At 40.2% G+C, this 21,740-nt stretch overlaps 2 protein-coding genes across 5 annotated transcripts in view; one reads left to right on the top strand and one right to left on the bottom strand.

Annotated features, from left to right (window-relative positions):
- Positions 1-5,335, top strand: part of PPP2R3B (protein phosphatase 2 regulatory subunit B''beta) — a 43,319-nt gene extending 37,984 nt beyond the window's left edge. For both annotated transcript variants that reach the window (XM_015628821.3, XM_015628831.3), the window contains 3 exons: positions 2,624-2,742; positions 2,828-2,934; positions 4,151-5,335. In XM_015628821.3, the coding sequence (XP_015484307.1) occupies positions 2,624-2,742; positions 2,828-2,934; positions 4,151-4,295 (371 nt within the window). In that variant the 3' untranslated portion in view covers positions 4,296-5,335. The remainder of the gene's footprint in view (positions 1-2,623; positions 2,743-2,827; positions 2,935-4,150) is intronic.
- The window catches only part of LOC107204891 (cohesin subunit SA-2-like), a 59,476-nt gene continuing 42,786 nt past the window's right edge, over positions 5,051-21,740 (bottom strand). For all 3 annotated transcript variants that reach the window (XM_015628808.2, XM_019006679.1, XM_033513743.1), the window contains 9 exons: positions 21,299-21,467; positions 18,676-18,821; positions 17,698-17,799; positions 16,224-16,378; positions 15,999-16,127; positions 11,934-12,124; positions 10,673-10,847; positions 9,600-9,687; positions 5,051-7,558 (listed from right to left, as the gene is read on the bottom strand). In XM_015628808.2, the coding sequence (XP_015484294.1) occupies positions 7,550-7,558; positions 9,600-9,687; positions 10,673-10,847; positions 11,934-12,124; positions 15,999-16,127; positions 16,224-16,378; positions 17,698-17,799; positions 18,676-18,821; positions 21,299-21,467 (1,164 nt within the window). In that variant the 3' untranslated portion in view covers positions 5,051-7,549. The remainder of the gene's footprint in view (positions 7,559-9,599; positions 9,688-10,672; positions 10,848-11,933; positions 12,125-15,998; positions 16,128-16,223; positions 16,379-17,697; positions 17,800-18,675; positions 18,822-21,298; positions 21,468-21,740) is intronic.

Below are 21,740 nucleotides of genomic sequence, written 5' to 3'. Positions count from 1 at the left end.
GTCTTCCAACAGCAGGCAGGCGTTCTTTCCATACTAAAATGTAATATGCTGCTTTAAAATTCCTTGTCAGCTTTCATTTTGTGCTTGTAGCAACATTTAGTCTTAAGTAAAACCTTGTCACTACCTAGCTGAGGTGAGGCTCTCAGGAAACCTCTTGATGGTTCGCTCATTTCTCACCTCTTCCAGTGCTCATTCAATTCAGTTTCTCTGGAGGGAACAGATTCAAAACAGTGTTTGTCTCTTAGACCTCTTAAACTTATTTTACATTAGAAGCCTAAGCTGCCCTTAGGAAATGCATGACAAGAGGCTTAAAATTAACAGAATAATAAACTGTTCTGAGTTTTTGGGTGTTTTTTACACCCATCTGAACTTTTCTAGAGCTGCATTCTACTCTCCTGCATTTGACATTGTATCATCTTTAGGTGATGAAACTTCAGTTTACATTTTACACCTGAAAAGATATTAAGAAGTGAGCATCATGTTCTATACAATTATGGTTAGATAATCAATTAGTAAGTTGTGCTTACTTTCTTTCTAGTATTAAGATTATTTAAATTAAAAGAAGCTTGTTTTTTTTTAAAGACACTTGTCATTTATTGAGATGTGATTTTTTTGCATGCTGAGAGAATTGAAATGGCTGAAAACTAGAATGTAAAGCTTGATATTCTTATTTAAACAAGTTAAAATGGATTTTCTTAGTGAAAATGCATCTCTAAATGCAGATAAAAAATTGTAAAACAAAAAGGAGTATTAAGTGTGAATCATCTGAAAGCTCCATCCCTAGTATCAGTGGAATGAAGTCTTAGACCAACATTGTGTTATGCCTGGGGCCTAGGGGGCATTTAAAATGAAGTGAGGCAAGCTCTGAGAAGCACATTTCTGTTATATGGTTGCTCACAATCCTGAGCTTAGTAGTTCCCTTCCAGTCTTACATTATTATTTTGAAAATCATTCATAATAATATTTCTGTTCTGCATTTAAAACAAAACAAGATTGATGTATCTCCTCTATGTCACGAGGATGATAAAAGAAGGCTATCAAACACAGCCAAGATGAGCTATTCAGGGTAACAAGAATGAAAGCCAGTTGAGAAGAGTCAATATTTTATATTTTTTTTGTAAAAACTGAACTATGTTTAAAAGGTGGATTAAGAAAAAATCTTCTGGTTTTCTATAACAAAACTAGCAGCATAAACTCATGTTTCACTTTTTGAAGCAAAAGAAGACACTTTGATAAAGTTATGCCTAAACTGTGATATCGTTTCTATAGAATGCTCTTTGTACAAAAAAAGCAAACTTTAATTTTTGGAGACCTGAATTAATTACTTAAATTTTACTCCTGTTTTGTTGGTGTTTGAGAGACAATGGTAGACATCTACATGAGTGTTAAGTGTCTAAGCTCCCATAAATGCAATAAATGGAAACTGGAGAGCATATCAATGAACCAAATATAGGAGTCTAACTTATACTGGGAGCTTATGTAACTAGGATTCAAATCATTTGCTTGGTTGTGGAGAGCTGCTGCCACTTGAGATGGCGTAGTGCATCAGACATCTGTGTGGGTCTGACAGATAGGGCACAGGTGCCACAGGGGATTTGTGTCGTTCTGGAGCACCAGCTAAAAGCCAGGCAGAACACACCGGGGCCCTTCACGACAGATGCAAGTGTGGCAACCATGTACAAATGGAATTTGGATCTTGCTTCCCTGTGATGTCCTTGAGCTACACTTTGTTAGAGGCTGGGACAGTATGCTGAGGAAATACTGAGTTCCAAGTCTGGCTTTTATCGAACTCTTCCAGAATATCTTCAGTTAGTTCCTATTTGATTAACAATGGAAGACTGTCTGTATTCCAGGTGAATCAATAAAGGAGAGTTTTAAGGATAGTCATCTGTCTTCCCTTGTGTATCTCATATTTTTTAGCCTTTCTGCAGAAGCTTCAATATTCAGCTTTGAAATAAGGTAACATTTCTGAGAAACCTGACAAATACTTCTAATGCTTAACACATCCATTGATTTGAGTCTTTAAAGTATCACACTATAAAAATCAAGCAAAACACCTCTGAGCATTTAGCTTTCCTCTCAGGCAGTAAATATTGATCAGACTGGACAAGTGTGGCAATCTTGACTCTATGAAAAATTCATCTGTATGAAGCATAGTCATACACTGTCATCTCTGTCATATATTTGTCTGCTCAAGTCAGGGGAGAGGGCTGCTGCCATAGGACATTCCTACCTGCTACCCAAGCACTCCTTGGGAAGGAATGGCTAACTCACTGGAGACTTTTATCTGTTGAGGAAGCTTAAACTAATACCTTAAATGATTTTTAATAGCTAAGGGACGTAAGACAGCATCTCACTCCAACACACTGACAGGCTGTGGGATATGACAACCACAGCAAGGAAAAAAATCTGAACCATTTATAAGTTTTGTACACTTTCAAGGACACATCTCTAGGTATGCATTTCATCTGTTTGCATCTCTCCCATTGCTTTGAGGATCAGTGACAAATGTTGGGCAGTGATGATTGAGTAATGATAATGTACCTTTTGATTCCTCCACTTTTGAGAAAGGGTAACTTCAGCTCTAATAATTTTATCTCTTATCTCATAATCTTCTTTACAGGAAAAATTACTCTGCATGATTTAAAGCGATGTAAGTTGACAAATGTGTTCTTTGATACTTTTTTCAACATTGAAAAATACCTTGACCATGAACAGAAGGATCAGTTTTCTATGTTGCGGGTGAGTATGAAGCTTTAGAAGTCTTTACAGCTATGGGCTTAGCAATTAATACTGTTTTGTGTAACATGTAACATGATTTGTTCAGGATGGTGAAGGTGAAAGTCAAGAGGTCTCTGACTGGGAGAAATATGCTGCTGAAGAATATGATATCTTGGTAGCAGAAGAGGCAGCAAGTGACCAGTGGAATGACGGGTAAGAATGCAGCAGGACCATTTATATGAATCCTCTACTAAAGTAGAGCCTCACCACCACTATCCTTCATTTAAAAAACACATCCTTCTCAAAAATATTTAATTATTGGTGTATGAGATTACCAAGTATACATGTGAGAGCCAAAACTCTTATTCTAGAATATGCATCTTTACAAGCTCTTGTTTTTAAATTTGTGACTCGGTGAATTGAACTTTCAGATGACTTTTGCTTTCTGTTTAAATCAGTGGTGAACTCATGGAAAAAACCTAAGGTCCTGCTCTGTTTTAGTGTTCAGAGTGGATTCTTAGTATTTAACTCTTCTTTGCCCTATGTCTTTCTCTGAAAGAACAACTGATGAGCATATAATGCTTTTATAAATCAATTTTAAATAACAAGAATTGCAGTATCTAAAGCTCATTCTCTGCACAGTCCTGTTAAGTAGATGAAAAAAAAACCTGTGATGAAATTCAATAGTGGTTGGGAATATATGCATGACTTGAGTCACCCTAACCCAGGACATGGTCAGTTTTTTAATCTGCTACCATCTCCATAGAGACTTCATGGGATATTTTAAAAGCTATGAATTATAGATTGATCCCACCTAAAGTGTTGAAGCTAACCTTTTTTAAATACCAGCCTTCACTGGCTTGAATTAGTTAAACTTACGTTTCATTATTCATCTGCATCAGCAGCAGGTGGTTATCAATATTTCTGGGTTAACAGCTGGGTTCTGCTTTCAGCATCTGCTTAAAAGCATGGTTTCTATTGCTTCCTGGTGCTCATGCACATGGCAGTAAGACCCTCAGTCCAGTATTCCTTCTCTTTTATCATACCTACTGCAGCTGCATTTCATTCTTCCTAAGTAAGCCTCACTTCAGCTTTCTTGAAAAGAACTTGAGATGTTTCTGACTTAAAGTCTTGCATTTGACCATTTCTAGCCTATAAGTACTCCACTGGAGCTGTGTGTCAGTATGTGCTTTGAAACCTTTCAATAGAGCTGCATTTCATGCTGGAGAGTTTGGCATGCAATAGGAGAGTAAGCTAACTTAAATTCAGGGAATTACTACAGAACCCTGGTGCTGTTCTGATTATCTTTCTTTATTACAAAATACTGGAAAGTATGTTCTTCCTGTATTGCCATGTTGGTGTTCCAATACTTAGGCACTCCCTGGCATAGTTGGACTCTTTCACTTTTTTTTTTTTTGTCTGCTTCTAGGTATGAAGCAGAACTGAATCCTGTAGACCATCAGAAGGCCAGTGTTCTAAAGTACCAAATGGAGAAAAGACCATTTTTTGAAATGCCTTCCCATCTGGCTGATGTAGACTTGGATGAATATGACTATGATGAGGATTTTGAGTAGAGGTTACTTATGGTCAGCACTTGCAGAAGAGAAGGGACAGTCTGCAGCAGGTCTGCTACACACTGATATGTTTCAGTGAGGTTTGTTTCCAGGAAGTCAGCTTAGTTTTGTGCTAAAAATACCTAATCATTACACTACCTTTTAAGTAAAAGAAGTGCATTTATATGGAATGATGAGATTTTTGTATTTATTCAATAGTTTATCGTTTGTAAAATAGATTAAAATATTTATTTACAGATGTTGCATAATTCCTTTTTGGAAGAATAACAATATTTGACTTAAGAGAAAAGTAATCTACTGTTTTTAAGAGAACTGTGTAATTCTCTTGAAGTTGATGTGAGGTGCACTGACCATCTCCATCTCACCTGTGAACAGGTATTTCTGTCCTGGTTTGGGAGGTAAGGACACAATTTACACCTGCAATGTGCTCATGCTCATAGACAGCCCTCTTTTAGGTTTTATGCCTTGGCAAGGAAGAGATGTGACAATGAGTGTGCAGTTCAGTGCTCATTTACAAGCAGAGTTTTGTTTGACAAGCTGTGCATATTAGAATACACTAAAGTGAGCACCCAAGATAAGTTGTTTTTCTTCTCTGTGTAGTCCTTGTTTGCCCCAACTTCAATTTTGCATGCCCTTTTAAACTGTCTTTTTGTTGATGTTCATCATAAAAAGATTATTTAACAGTCAAGTCTGAGTGTTTTGTTGATCCAAAATGGGTGTGTTAATTCATGCAGAAGGAACCAATTTTTTTTTTAAATCCTTTGTATAAATGTTACTTGATCAGTGATGTGCACTAATTTGTTGTGGGCATTCAGTGCTTTTGTCTGTCCTCCCCTTTGCTTGTTTGCTATTGACACATTCCATGGATATTCATCAGTGTCACAGCAGCTTGAAATTGTTGCCTCACTCTTAACTGTTAAACAGGTTTTGTTGGGGAAAAAATGTACAAAAAGATGTAAGTTATTTTTTTGGTTGCAGTGTAGATCTTTTAAAATGTTTAAAAAACATGTTTGTATTTTCAAATAAAGATTTTCATACATGTAATTTAACAGTTCTAATTTTTACATACTGCACACAATTTATGTCTTACTATTAAAGAACCATTCACCATAGGATAGGTTGCACAGGTATGCAGTCTGATTGGGTAATTACAACAAGCTGCATATGCAAAGCAGACAGCCTCTATCAGGTTTTTCTTCATCCAACAGAGAGTACTTGCTGAGCAGCTGGGAAAAACCTCTTGTGCTCAACTCCTCACACCAGCTCCTGAAGAAACCTACACTCCTACACAAGAAACTCATTGCTGAAGTGCTGGTGAAGTAATTTTAATACCATTTGAAGGATTTTGGTTAATTATTCCAGTTATAAGAGAGACTCACCAATGTCACATTTCTCTCATCTGGATTGGCTGACCTTTGGTTTTGGGCTTTTAAATAGTAAATATAGAGCATTTCTGTTAAGCTCTTTTCCCTCAGGGACAGGATGACCAACTGCCTTTCCAGAGGATGAGCCTGAACATCTGATGTTTCCTACCCTAAAACCCTTCTTAAAAAGGGGGTATGTAAGTGGGCAGTGAACAGCCACAGACTTGCCCAGCATGCAGTGACACATCTGTCACACAGTACTATGGTGCAGAGTTGATCTCTTCTGCAGAACGTATAGCTGTTGACACTTTGTATTTAATGAACTACTTGTTCAATCCTGGTCTCTATTATACCTGTGCTAAGTCCCTTCTTTCCTAAGTAGAACATACCCTCCTGTTATTGTAGAAGTCCTTTTTCTTAAAATACATGAGCTTATGAGGATTACTGGACCTTGCCACTGCAGGGTAATTCCCATCCCCAGCCCATTGTTACAAAAATTAAAGTATCCATCTGCTTGATGTAGTTCCAGGTATAACTATTCCCCTAGTCAAGCTGTATTTTGCCTACCTGGTGAGTGCTTAAGCCTTGATCCACAAATCACGCACAGATGGATGAGGGAAACATCAGTCTCCAGTCCAGCTAGGGGCAGTTACTGATGGAATCATAGGGAAACCTGAGATCCACATGATGTGGGGGGAGTGGTACCGCCCCTGTGTCAGCCTGCACACACAACTATGCACGAGATAAATCATGGATTCACTGTGGCCACTTCAGTGTAACCAATACCTGAGCAACAGTCATGGCTTTCACTTCCATCTTCATCTCCATGCTCAGCCTGTGGAATAACACAACAAAGGCCAGCACACATTGCTGCCATTCGTTCTCCAGACATGGTGTGGGAGTATCGCTTACACATTCTGTAGCAATAGTTCTGTAGTTTATTTTACACAGTTACAATCCAAAATATATATATATATATATATATTAAAAATAAAGCTGCTATGATTACTTCAATGTACAATTCCAGGTAGCAGTGAGAAGGGTCAGGGAAAGCAGCCTGCACTCCCCAGCCTATTGCCACTGCAACACCCTTGCGTGAAGATAATTTCCAAACTCTTAATGCAAAAATCCCCTATTTTTGAATGGCCATATTTACAGTCTATTTACATTGTCTTTCCAGGGTTTTTCCAAGTAAACACCACATGATCACTGTACGAAGGACTTCTTCCAGAGGAAAATAGTCAGCTGGTCCACCGTTTCTTTGTTACTTTGAAGCCTTGACACAAGTTCCCCAGGAACATATCCTGATGCTTATAGACCTCTAAGCAATGGAATTCAGAAGTACTTTCAGATGATTGATTGATGCAGGCTTTCCATTTTACAGGCAGGAAATGGCACGTGCCATCACCCAGCAGGTCCCAGTGTTCACAGTTGGGCTCCTTTCTCCCCTGCACTGGGTGCAAGGAAACACACAGATCTCAAACAGTAAAGAACGTGGCCAGCAGAGCACTGCCCCAACATGCTTCAAACAAGCTTGTCTCACCTGTTTCACAGTGTCTTTGATTCAGTGTTTGTCAATACCCTGATTCCAATCCCCCAGCTGCAAGCTTTTCCAAGGCAGCATCAAGGATCAGGATGCAGCTGAGTAATGATGCTCAGAAGGCCCAACCCTAGAACTGCAGCAGCCACATCAGTAACACCCACAACCAGCAATGGTGAGAAGTCAACCATAGTGCTACAAACTGGTTCTGGGTGGATGCCCATGGGCACAGAGACATCTTGATCCATGTCTCCTGCCACCTCAGTTGATGCTCTCACACCACATTTACAAGTTAAACGGTTTGCAGGAAAAACATAGCATGTGCTTCACTTCTGTTCATCTTCAGTGTCTTAACTGTCCTACATCACAAGAAAAAAGAGATTAAGTCAGTCCTCTACTATGACCCCATGTAAGAGCCCATAAGGAATCTCAGTAACAGTGTAGCATCTAACCATTGAGGCAGCTCTTATAAAAAACTACAGCTTCCAGAAAAGGAAAGAAGGAAGAAAGTAGATGCATTTCCATGCCCCAAAAAGCCCAGAAAAGGTACTACAGGAAAAGGCACCATGATGCATAAGTAGTGCAATTTCTTATGGCTCTGATCTTTGTCCATGGAGTTTAATTCTTCTATTTTCTATCTTCAGTAGGAGCTGTTTCAAGTATGTGGGCCAAACTCTACATTTTAACATGCATATGACTGAAAGAAAAGATAGTAGTCCCTTTTTTCTCCTTCTAGTCTTCTTTATAAAATAAAAGCCCACCATATGCTAAAAAAACATTGGCTGGACTTTACAGCAAAAACTCATTTAAATAAGACTAAAATCATGTGAAGTCTGAATATGGTTGTTAGATCCCAGATAACCAGAGTCACAGGAAATAAAGGGGTTGCCTGACTAACTGCAAAAATACTGTCTGCCAAACACTGAGTTATGTTCTGAAGTGCAGAGAGCAGGGTAAATACAGGAGAAAAATGTGAAGGAACTGCTCAGCACCCTGTAGTGGCTGACACAGAAACCTTTAGGGGGAGGAAGGGTTGTGATTGGCTGCAGCACAGGAAAAATCATGGCCTTTCTTTCCCCCCCCCCTTTCTTTGTACAATCATTCCACAAGCCCCTGATGTACAACATCCTCTCTGAGCCCTTGCACTCCCCTGGCCCAAAGTGATGCCTTAAATTTTAGCTTTCATATTTTTCAGATTCTGTACTGCATTAGTATGTAACTGAACTTTATATATGTATATATATATATATATATAAAGTGTTACCAAGTTCTCTTCACAGTGTAGTTAGACAAAACAATTATTTTCCAGCTGAGAACCAAGGACGCTCTTGCAGCTTCAGGCCCAAAGAAGTATAAACAACGGCAAATTGAGGAGAGCAATCTGGGAGGATGGGGCTTTATAACCTGAAGCTGTAATTGGACAATTAACCCCAATTTCTAAATGGACCCAAACTTATAAAAGTGTGAAAACACATGACCCATCATCCATCTTGGGTGTAGCCACGGCCAGGCTCTTGTACTGCCTAAGGCGTATCCTTTGAAGGCCTTTTTAATAAATACCTACTTCATTCTTTTAACTCTGTCTAGCCTCTGTTCTAGGTAGCCTCTCAAGGCATCAATTTTTGGCAACTCCACTGGGACAGCAAGGCATCTGGAACTAGGGCTGAAAGTGCTTCCCAGCTGAAAGAATCCAGTCCAGGGTCAAGCTGAAACCCAGGCAGACAGCTGCAGCTCTGCCAAACTTGGATCCCAAAGGCAATCAGTGCCCAGGAGACAAGCCCCTGGCTATGCTGGTTGCCACTCCAAGCCCACAATGTTCTCATGCTTCCCTTCAAATTCCCAGATTGTTCAGGGACAATTTAATCTGCCCAACAGCCTTGACTGGAAAAGGGCAAGTAACATGGGATACTGCAGCAAGAGCCTAGGGCTGTCCAGTGGTCAGACACATTCCAAGTCTTTCAATCCAAAGAGCACAATGCAGACACCATTTCTGAAGCAGATACTCCCTGCAGGCCACGCAGCAGTGCCATCTCTGCAATGTGTCAGTAATACGAGGCAACTGCAGCAAATGGCTCTTAATAAAGAATCTTCACAGCATTGGAAAAAAGAAAAGGGATCCTCCTCCTTAATGCATCCTAAGTGACATTCAATCCTTATGAATGACCTAAGGAAGTCTAGATGCTACAACAAGGATTGCCTCTAAAATGTAGATCGAGCTGAAGGAGGAAACTACGGTTGCAGCTGGAAAGGGAAGGGGGCATCCCCCCTTTTCTCATCCTGAAAAGGGCCATAAAAGAGCAACCCCCTTTGCTGCTACATAGCTACCCAGGAGACTCTGACCTGACATTCACCCACCTCAACTACAGCTGTTCTCAGAGCTGGAAAACCAGCCAGATTTACCTGGTCTGTACCAACAACATCAAGATCTTCAATTGTGTCTTCTGCTGGACCCTCCTCGGAGACATCTTCTGTCTTAATCTCGTCTTTGCTGGAAATGAAAAACAAACAAAATAGCTAAGTCTAGAGAAATGTCATAACAGAGGCTGCACATGGCACAAGTGTGCTTAAGGCAGTGTATTTCACATAGTAAGATCTGCTGCTGATATCCATATAAGGTAGCCTAAAGTTACTGGCCCAGAATTTCCCAGTATGAAACAGGTTATGCTCTGAGGAATTTTCAATAAAGCAGTTCAGAAACAAAACATTGATTTAAACAGGGACTACCTTCATGTTTAAAATTTTTTTGCTCTATTTTACTTATATTCACCAGGTCCATTTAACAGATGTCCCAAAACCTGGAAAAGTATGCATTTTCCCAGGATTTGTGTTTCACCTTTTAACCTACTAATAGGAAATGGCACCTAAGACCTCAATAAATTAACTAAATTAAAGAAAAATACTGCAACTGAGCACTTTGATTGCTCAGAAATAGACTCCAGACTCCTTATTTCTGCAACACCTCTCTCACATCCAAGTTGTGTGGGGTTTCACTCTGGCATGTCTGCATGCTGCACACCAACGCTTCTCTAAAAGAAAGCCACCAGGTACACAGTAGCTTATAGCAGATCTGCAGAGACAAGAATCCTCTTTCACTTTCAGAGATGCAAAAAACATTTATTGTCTGGTTGCAGCAAACAGCCGAGAGTAACTAACACTACAGATCTCCAATCCAGACACAGGAAGTGGGACAGGGAACTTTCCTCCATCCTCATCTTTTTCTCTGCACACTTGATATTACTCCAAGAAGGCACAGAAGCTCTGTGACAGTGGCAGGAGAAAGCAGTAAATGTAGATATTGGACAAAGGAAACAAAAAAGCCCAACCTGTCCTTGGGACACAGCCCATAAGAAAGACAGGAGGGGCACACACCCTTAGCTCATGACGTATTACAAACAACAGAAGGTGGATAGAGAAACCCCAAGTGTCAATGCCAGAACAGCTGAAGGAGTTTGTCTAAGACATCAAACTCTCACCAGTATCTTCTACGCAGCCCTCCTGGACAAAGGAATGGCAAATGTTCCTGCAAGTGCATCTCTTGAGACTTCAGCCTCTTTCTGCTTTTCCCTGCTGCAGAGGGAAGCTGGGAAGCACACTGCTCTTCTGGGGCTTTGCTTGCTGCTTCAGTCTGGCTGGTTTCAGGCAAAGACCCTGCAACAGAGAGTGAACACAGTCATTCTTCAGCCTCACCCTCAGAGGTCTTGAGGTGGACATTTCCAGTATGTTCCCCACAGCACTGAAACAATCGGGCCAAGCTCGAAAGGACATCTGGAGCAAAGCATTCCTTTATTGAAGGAGACAGCTAAAAGCCACTTAAAAGAAAATCCATTTAATTTGCCCACTGGTCATTTTTGCAATCTAGATTTATGAACTTGGCCCTGGTCCATAACTGCTATCAGTACTGCTGAGTCTATATAATGCTCAAGAAAGGAGGGCCTTTGGGGACACAAAGGAACAAGCTCTCTGAAGGCAAGTCACTGAAAAAAAGATTTATGAGAAAGAATGAGAAAGAAACTAAAGGACACTGTGGAAAAATTTCCTTTCCTACACATACAACTGCATATGTCCATAACACTTAGCATTTTTATTAGCAATTGTTTTCATATGGCTTTATTACATTTTAACTGAGTCCCACCATATCCATGCAGTGAATGAATACTTCACTACAGATCGGCAGTCCATGAATGCTGCCAAAACCTATAGTTAGATGGATGCAGCTCACCTAACTATAATTCTTTAAGGAATCCCTAGAAATTCAACAGAAAGGAAAACCCTAGATGATAATTTGGCCCAGATAATCTGGCCTAAAGATCTGAATTGACTTCTAGAAATATCTTTCCTGTCTCAACTATCTACAGGGCCTAAAGCAATAATGCCCTGAAGTTAACAATTAAAAGCAATCAACCAGTCTCAGTCGCTCAGACAAATGCTAGATATTAGTACACAGCACAATTCAGACAATCTTGAAATCTCTTCACTTGGAGTCCTCAGTCCAACCTTACTGCTATTGAGTGATCAAGGGACCTTTAACAACAACTAAGCTGAAGGCAAAAACCACAGTTCAAACTGGGGAGTCCACAACATCCAACACACCATAGTTGTGTACTGCTAATGCAAAGCATAAAATAAATTTTAGCATGTGCAAATTTGTGACAGCAAAGCAAAACATCAGATACAGCAGTTTTGCCAGACAGACAAAAAAAGTATAGCTGATCAAGAACTGGGAAGTTTTCATACCATTAGACAGTTTCCTTTTAAAAGAAGATGTCTTAGATGAGCCCATGGGGGGCCACCCTCCCAAACTGCCAAGGACAGAGCTCTCCTCATCTTCGTTTGCCAATAAAGAGTTTCTGTACCAGACCAAGGGCTGCCATTTGTCTCCTCTGCAGGGCAGTGGCTCTGTTATGTACCTCTGTAAGTAACTGTACCTGGGACAAAAACAAAAGCAAGCATGAGGAAACTCAATGTCCTTCCCTTCAATATCTGGGGCAGGTATTGCAAGAAAGGATTGGCACTTTACTCTCCAAAGGTGCAAAGAGAACTGTTGAAGAGAGGGCACTGTTTTTCTCTGAAATACCTGACATCTCTGAAACACCTATTTAAAATGAAAATGTCTTCAAAGCTCAAAAAAATTCAGCATTTTGTGGGTACTAGCTTTTAGCACTAGAAACAAGACAATATCCACAGAAATTACAAAATGACATCAGCTTCTATAGTTTTGTGTGCAGGGAAAGTCTGCCAATTGCTGCTGCTAGTAGCAACCTGAACATAGCAGAATTCTGTGAGGATTCACCTCTTCTGGTGACCTTTTCTGCCTCATGGACTGCAACACAAAGGAGATCCCAGGCAAGATATGCTCCCTGTGATTCAGTAATACAGGAAACAGTACAGGTCAGGCAATGGGGGTTTTACACCATGAATACCTGTTCTGTCAAAATTAAAAACAAGAACAACCAATTAAACCATTTTTCTATATTATCAGCTCAAATTCATTTCTCTCACTAAAATGTCAAGTGCCTGGAAGAAACAGTTGCAGAAGCTCTGCAGTTGCAGTTGCAGAAGCTCTGCAGTTGTGACAACACATGGGATGTGGGAAACATTGTCTGGAATCCCTGTTCTGTCTGATTCAGTCCAGAGGCTTGACACTGGGCCTTCCTGAATGTCAGGTGAAGCTATCACCTTTCCTGGAGCAAAAAAGCCTTCTTCAAACACTCTATTTGAAAAACAGGACATTTCCAACAAAGTTTTTCTGATGCATTCCTACTTAGTAACAATAAGAAGGAAAGAAAACCAAAGTCTGACTCAGGATTAGAAACTGGATATTCACCACATTTCAGCTACAGTTCATCACTTTAAAATCAAGCCCAGTGTTGTTAAAACAGACCCCACCTTAGCAAATACCAGAAGTGGCAGTTTTAACGCCAGCCTGTGCAACATTTTTTTTTCTTTTTTCTGATTAGGAGAGTGGCCTGGAAAATATCAGACGTTTCATTTGCTTTGCAAAACAAGAAAACCAGTGCTGAGAGGTCAGGGTAAGCACCGACTCCAAAACAATTAGAGTCCTGGACTCTGGGGGCCCCAGGGATCAAGAAACCCTGGTAATGGAATTTGTTGGTTTCAAACAAGCACATATTGTAACTACAGTTTCAGGGTCTAATCCAACTGCTATCAATGTCAATGGAAAGACTCCTATTGATTCAGGAATCAGGCCCTTCAGGCTGCTTGCTATTCAGCAATTCATTTCTTGTGTGCATTTTGTGGCACAGAGCAATTGACAAGCCAGGTATTTTACTGCTGCAGCCTGGGCAATTACAGGGGAGAGGGTTAAAGTCCATATACTTTGATGGTGTTGAAATATAGTCCTTTCTAACAAATGCCCATATTCTGTATCTCATCTGTTACAGGTACATTCACATATGTTAACATACAGACCTAGACATCAATCCCACGATTAATAAGAAAAATGAAAATAACCAGATGTTTGTTTCTCAAAGTTAATGTTGACCTAAAACATTCCATCCAATAATTTATGATGGAGCTAAACCTAAATATTTCTAAGAGGAAATATAATCTCCAGCCTCTGCAAGGCACTTCAGGCCTCCCAGAATAGAAACTGTTATTCCAGAAACATAGTATGAAAGTACTTGTGGATAAATTACAATTTCCCTTCTAGTGAATTTTATTGTTTCCCATTTGTTCCCAGCAGGAGAGGGAAGGCCCAAAGCAGTAAGATCTGAAGTCAAGTGCATTCTCTACTAGGTTCTGTTATTTCCCACAAAACTTTTCCATGAATAACCCTACCTGAATGTATCAAGTATAAGTGATACATTCAGGAATATACTTCCAGAATATATCCTCTGATCACAAGGTTTAATATAGTCCCAGGAAAAAAATCAGGATTTAGCTTTGATCTGACACATCAACAATTAAATATCTTCCTCTTGTTTAATTAAAAACTATTCCCAAAAGCTAAATGAAATGACAGTTTTTCAAGGACGGTTTAAGAGAAAACTACTTATTGCATGGGTGTCACCACAGATATTTACAACTCTTTAAAATACAGACAACATAGACAGGGTCATACAGAAACTGTCCAGACTGGGGCCTGGAGCCCCTATGAAGACAGCCTGAGGGAGTTGGGATTATTCAGCCTGGAGAAGAGAAGGCTCTGGGGAGGACTTAGAACACCTTCTAGTACCTAAATGGAGCTGACAAGAGAGCTGGCTGACAAGGGGGACTTTCTATAAGGGCACGTAGCGATAGAACAAGGCTTTAAATGGCTTTAAATGGCTTTAAACTGAGCGTGAGTTTAGATTAGGTATTAGGAAGAAATTCTTCATTGTGACCATAGTGAGGCACTGGAACAGCCTTGCCCAGAGCAGTTCTGGACTCCCCATCCCTGGAAGTTTTTAAGGCCAGGTTGGATGAGGCTTTGAGCAACCTGGTCTAGTAGAAAGTGTTCCGCCCCGTGGCAGCGGGGTTGGGACTAGATGATCCTTGAGGTCCTATGAATTCTATGAAAACAAATTTTAGTAGCAGATCTCAAAGATTCTCATCTGAGAAAAATGCAAGAATAGCAAATGAAATTATCCATACCCGTAGATTATCCACTTTAGTTTTCTCAGGGTCTGTAATCTGTGTATGTTGATTATTTTTCTTCTGCATTTTGCATTCCACCTTTGAATCACTTCTTTCAAATTAATTGTCTGTGTTGATGGCAATCATTAATTGTGTCATGTGAAGTACAAGAAAATAGACATTTTGCTATTCTTGACCCATGTTACATAAAACCCAGTTGATGATTCCCATGGAAATTATCCTCCAATTTCAGACAAAGTGACACAGGAAGAAGCAATTTACACAGAGCTCAGAAAGATGTGACTGCCCATTTCTCCTGACTTCCTTTCTTCTTGTGTACTGGAGTGATTTGCTCAGAAATGTAAAAAGGCAGATGTGTCTTACTGTCCCAAGTCTTCAAATCTGTTTTCAGAAAAATGGAAATACTGTTTTTTACAGTATCTGTAACTACAGTACTGAAGTGCAGAGATCCAGTTCCAAAATGAACAGCCCCGACTAAGGAAGTAATGCTACAAGTCAAACAGAAGGAAGAATGTTACTTCCATCTCAAAAAAGATCAGAGCTGAGGCAGGTGAAGAAGGGAATGAGATACCTACTCATACATCTCTCCATTCAGGTGCATAATACTTCACTGATGCCAAAAGAAAGCTACCACTCCTATAGTATTAAATGTAAATATTTAAACCACTGTAAAACATGGGTCCACTGGATTTACTGTGTAAATAGTAAATTCTTGGATTTAAATATCTGTATTATAGAGAGTGTCACATATATTTATCTTCCAATTATATTCATGGAATCTACATAATTGAGGCTTGAAGCTATGGAAATAGGTAATTACTAAATAATGATCTGTACATTATTTCTTCCACAATCTTTTGATTTACTTTTCTGTTCAGAAAAGCATTCCTGCCACTCCACTAACCAGTCAAGTCACAAATCTCTTCCACCAAATTAACAGCCTTTCCCTTAGAAGAATTGCCATATGTGGCCACAAATATGTCTAAGAAAAATCTAGAATGCTTACGGCACATACAATGTAAAATAACTACTACTACAAAATTCAACAAGTGTGTCAAACTAACAGCCTGAGGCATAGACTGATTTCAGATTTTCTCTGAGGAGCCCTTGAGCAAGCTCAGCCACACTGAAGTTCAAGTGTCCTTTGTACAGGGAGACAGAAATCACAAGTGGTGTATGTTGGTGTACAAGACCTTAACTTACACTAGTCTTTTGTCTGGCTTTAGCAGCTTGTTGGAAAATTCACTGATGATTACCAGAAAGCTCAAGTTAGGAGGCAAGCATTTTCCATCGACTCCAGTCACTCCTTGAAAAGCAAATTCAATCCCTTCCCTATTGAAAGAAAAACAGAAAAGAACAGAGTAATAAAACAGACAACTACCAAAAGCAATGACCACGGACGATAACATGATGTTACATGGCACATACTTGTGTATCATGGCTATAGATTCTCTAGATTTCACTTGGTCCCAACCAAATGTTAGTGAAAAGCGACGAGCAAGTTCTTTGATGTTTGCAAAGGAAGGAGAGGAGAAGTCCACACCACTACTGCTGTCTTGGCTTTCTGCATGTGTCTGAAACAGCTGCAAGAGAAGTCTCAGATAAGCAAACACAGGTAATCCTACAGGCAAACAAAGCACCAGGCAGACAGAGAGACAGACACAGCAAGAAACAGTCACCTCACACAGACAGAAGCCTCACAGAAGAGCAGTAAATCATGTGCTTCTGAAGCACTAAATGGAACAATGATGAGGAACTGACACAAAGGACACTGCTGCGCTCATAAGACAGGCACAAATCAAAAAAGAAAAATAAAAAATTATGTGCATAAACAGAGAACTGATTCCTGACAATGATGGTCCCATTGATCTCATCTCCCCTTGGGTCTTCTGAACCAAGCCCCAGAGGCCTAATTTGCATGAGATGCTTTTAGAGTAGAACAGTGCAGATACAAAGCAGCAAGTTTGGCAGCACCGTAGACCAATTTTGGAGATAAGAGTAGGTCAAAAGTGCATCTTGAGCTCAATTAACTGTGCTTTGGGGTTTTTTTCTAATAGAATATGGAACTAACTTATTCTCATCAACCTGTTAACTTTCAAGGTCAAGCAAAGGCCAAAAAGGGCCTGTTGTCTATGTGATACCTAAACACAAAGTCCTGACTAAGTCAGCAGAATATATGTAGCCAAATGCTGCTTAGACTCATCTAAGCTCAGATTTCAAGGGCTGGTTCACAGATCTAAGCCCCCGGCAGTGTGTGTGAAATGAGCAAAGCTCATGTGTCAGTATCTCCGGGAGGAGCCTGCTCTCTGGATTACAGGAGGACTCCAGGCTAGAAGCAGCTCTGGCCATGGGCAGAGCTGGCAAAAGCAGCTGCCAAAATAGCTAACTGGCTATCAGTCAGCAGCTGCAAGCCCCAGCAACTGAGACCCTTCAGAAGAGCTGTAACCCATTTTCCTCCAGGAAAAAAAAAAAAAAAAATGCAAATACAGGGGGGTTGGAGCTGACCAGACATAGGCACATCAAGGGTTCCTCAAATTCAGAAGGAATTAAGGTAGTCCATAAAACACAGCATAATATCCTTAACATCTGTTAAACTTAGGAGACAGCGTGCCCCAAGAAACACTTCATAATCTCACATCAGTTTTAACATACACTTGAAGATTAAAAACATGACCGAAAGATCGTGGACAAAAGCACCTTTTAAAATAGATGTAATGATTTGAAAGGAGTTTTAATTATGACAAGGAAAAACAATTTACATACAGAAAATGCAAGAAAGGAAGTAATTTCTGTCACTAGGTTTCCTAATGATTTTGAATAATTATAGCATGGGAGGCAAAAATCTTCACTGTGAATACAGCTATATAAGAGCCCCCGCCTCTTGCTTTAATCTTAACCTTACCTGCTGCAGACAGAGAATCAGCGTCTTGGCACTCTGAATTTTGTTATTGTACCTCGTCTTGCTTAACGTTTCTTTAATTATGTCTCCAAAATCACTGTAGGTCTATTAACAGCAACAAAACAATTAAGTTATCATTCCCCTTCTTTAGTACTGGGAGTACACAAACCACATGACTGTTCAAGTGACACAAGAAGTTCCTACAACACTCCCGATAGCAGAACATGCAAGTTAAAAGATGAAAACTGGATCTTTTCTAATATTCTGTATGTAAAGCAACGGTATGCTCCTTTAAGAGTAATGTGAGGATCAAAGTTACACTGAAATTGTTAAGTATTAACAACTAATGGATTATCAATTCTTAATTCATAATTAATTGTAATTCATTAAAGAGAGCAAAGGCTCATCAGGAGAAAAACAGACTTTTCTGTACTTTACCAGTGCTTGCCAATGAAGCAAAGAACAAGATTCATATTCAGGTATTTCCAAAGTTCTGTCAGTTGACTCAAGGAAACTGCCCACTCTGATGTTCTTGGCCCTCCTGAAACCCCCTTCAGAGTGGCTCCACTAAACCCTGGTCATCTAAACCCTGGGACTCATGTGAAATGCAGGCACCTGCATGTGCACTGTGTGAGCTGTATGAATTAAGCTGACCATTTCAGTGTGAGAACCTTAATAGATGAATCACCCTCCAGCCATAAATTGCTGCTCTGCAGTGACCTCTCTGGAGAAGCTGAGGAGCAAATGTCCAGACAGACATGTCCTCTCCTCAATTTCCAGTTGCTTTGTCTGCAGTGAGGTACCTTTGTGGAACCAAGAGAGGAGATCCGCCCTATTCCTGCTTGATTTTACAGCCCTTTTGTGATTATTCCAGGACTCTAAGCCATAACACTATTAACACCCTACCTTTCACAAGCACTGGAGACACTTTCAAAAACTAAAATGCACTGATAGGCAAAACAACCTTATCTTAAACATTACCTTCACATAGTACTTATAGATCTCAGCGGCTGCAGTCATCTCTACCACATTATAGACTATTAACTTGCAATATGCTGCCAGAAGACTCCGCTTTTTGTGCAAATCATCAAGTTTGCAAGTTTCATCCTTTCCCTCTTCTGTCAGATCTAGGGAAACAAAAGCATTGAAGCTTTGTTCTATTACTTTATTCAAGGTATCTCAGTTTAAATGACCAACTTTCACCTAAATAGCACAGACTCAGCTGTTCAGTAACAGATGCCAGCACTCATTCCTGTGTATATCAGAAAACACAGGTTTATTCCCATTTCAAAGCTGCAGCTGGTAACAGTGAAAACAGCCTTCTTCTACAGTCTCCTTCTCTGATCTTCATAGGACTTTGGCATTTCTACTAGTCAGAATCCTCAAGTACAACACTGCTCACAGCTACAGAACTGAACCAGCAAGTAGAATAAAAGACACCAACACACCAAATGGAAAGGACCAGAAAAACTGCAACCACATTTTTTTCCTAGAATAAAACAGATGGTAGAAAAGTAGTACATAACTCATTTGAAACCCTACAGAAGTCACACACAGTCAGCAACAGTTCCAATGAAATTCCCCAAATGCTTAACAAGACTGAAAGGAAGAAAAGTCACTTAATAGCGTTAAGAACATACTAAATGTCTGGAACTTGAGTTAGTTACTAGCTGGATAACTCATGGGAAGCAGATACACTTAAGATTATTCCAACAGTGCTACAAAGGTGCTTGGGAAGAGTTTCTTGCAGCACAAGAGCCAAGACACTCTCTTTCCTGCTGCACATGCAAATTATCAACTACCAAAAGACTTCAGTCTCCAACCCATAATTTTGATGTGGACTGGGTCTGGAAACAAACATAAGGCAAATGACTGATCAGAACTACGTGAAAGTTAAAGTTTAAAATGGAATGAAACAGCTGCCATTTGAGCACACAGACAAGCACATCTTGCATCACAAAATCACTTGTTCAGGAAGGAATCTGCAATAGGATGACAGGGATCCTTTGTGGGGAGAACTGAGAAATTGAAGGCATCACAGAATAAAGGTTTGAAAACAGATCTCAGGCCATCTAACCCAAAGCAGGATCAATTTCATCAGTTTCAGATACATAACATAAACAACCTGAAACATAACCTGCTTCAGTAACTCCCTACAACTTACTTGTGCAATCTTTTCTACTGTATCTTTACTAATTCAGATGCTCTCACTATCTCTCTGTTATAATTTTGGCCATGCAATGTTGCCCATCAGTGGTTCTTGTATATGCACCATGACCAAGGAAGTCTGGTGCCCAAAACTGCATCTGAATAGCTGAAGGACAAGAGAGATCTAGAACAATGCTTGTTTTTTCAAAGCATGGCACTTGAACTTGTCCTCAGAATCACAATGAACAATCTATTTTCAAAACACTCCCAAAAGAAACCAGCCTTTGTAATTACAACCTCAATAGAGCATCCAAATGTGTTTGAAAAAAGGCAGTATTTTATAATAGAAATACTATTTCCCACTGGATTGAGAGCAGCCCTGAGGAAAAGGACTTGGAGGTGTTGGCTGATGAGAAGCTCAGCAAGACACAACAATGTGTGCTCACAGTCTAAAAAGCCAACTGTGTCCTGGGCTGCATCCAAAGCAGTGTGGCCAGCAGGGCAAGGCTGGTGATTCTGCTCCTCTGCTCTGGTGAGACCCCAGCTGGAGTGCTGTGCCCAGCTCCAGTGCCCCAAACATAAAGAAGGATGTGGACCTGCTGGAGTGCGGAGTGGAGAGGAAGGTCATGAAGATGCTCTGAGGGCTGGAGCACCTTGCCTATGAAAACAAGTTGAGAGGGTTGGAGTTCTTCCACCTGAAGAATGGAAGGTTCTGGGGAGACCCTGCAACACCTTCAAGTACCTAAACAGGGCCAACAAGAGAGGTGGAAAGGAACTTCTTACAACAGCATGTAGTGATACAATGGGGAATGGTTTTAAACTGACAGAGGGCAGATTTATTTCTTAGACATAAGGAAGATTCTTGACTGTGGTGGTGGTGAGACACTTTGCAATGTGGATGCCTCATTCCATGTTCAAGACCAGGCTGGATGGGCAACCTGATCTAGTGGCACGTCCATGGCAGAGTTGTTTGCAACTACATGATCATTAAGGTCCCTTCCAACCCAAACCAGTCTATAATTCTGTGAAATCTCCCCCACAGCCCCAAAATCAAAATCTACTTGCTTTTTACTCTGATGGCTTAGCAGGGTCCATGCACTGACACACTGCAACACTGCAAAGCCTTCCTTCCTCCAACACCACCATCTGAACCATGGAATTCAGTCCACCAAGCATTTTACTCATCCAGCCCTGCTTTACTTCAGTTCTTTTCATCACACAGGTAAATTTGCATCTGTATCCTGTGGTTAATCCACAGCTAAGTACAGATCACAGTTAAGTACAGAATTACATGGTTTTTTGTTTGTAAAGGGGCCCAACCAGAAAAAAAACCAAAGCAACTCACAAAACAACAATAACAAAAGAAAGGCCAGCCCTTTTCCCCAATACATTCACTGCAGGTGAAAAATGATGACAAAAATGATAGATTGTTTCTCCAGTGATGAAGATGTCTAACCTTTTTTTTCCTCTTCTTCATCCACAAAAACGTGTTCCTGGATAAACGAAAACAGCTTTTCCTGAAGTGGTGTATTGGGAAGATATCCTAGGAGTCCCACTGCTTCTTCATTATTATTTGAATCCAGGTGACTCAAAATCAGCAACCAGTCACAGAGTATCATGAAGGCCTGTACCAAGCAAATAAAGCCAAAGAAACATTTGGAGACCATGTTACTTTTTGTGCCAATTCCACTTTGCCTTTCCATCACACAAAATCAAGTTTCCATCCTACTTCTTCCTTGCAAACTGAAGATTTCTCTTTACCTCACCGTATGGTAAAATTTTACCACTGTGGTAAAATGTCCCAGCTAAATCCTTAAAAAACTTGTACGTTAAGATGCAGTGTATACAAGTATCACACTTGAATACCAACTAAAGATTTTCAAAGTTCCATGGGCAAG

Source organism: Parus major, chromosome 1 (assembly GCF_001522545.3).
Source record: "Parus major isolate Abel chromosome 1, Parus_major1.1, whole genome shotgun sequence".
Lineage (NCBI taxonomy): Eukaryota > Metazoa > Chordata > Aves > Passeriformes > Paridae > Parus > Parus major.
Note: the sequence above shows the minus strand (reverse complement) of the source record. Positions and strands in the feature narration are given on the sequence as shown.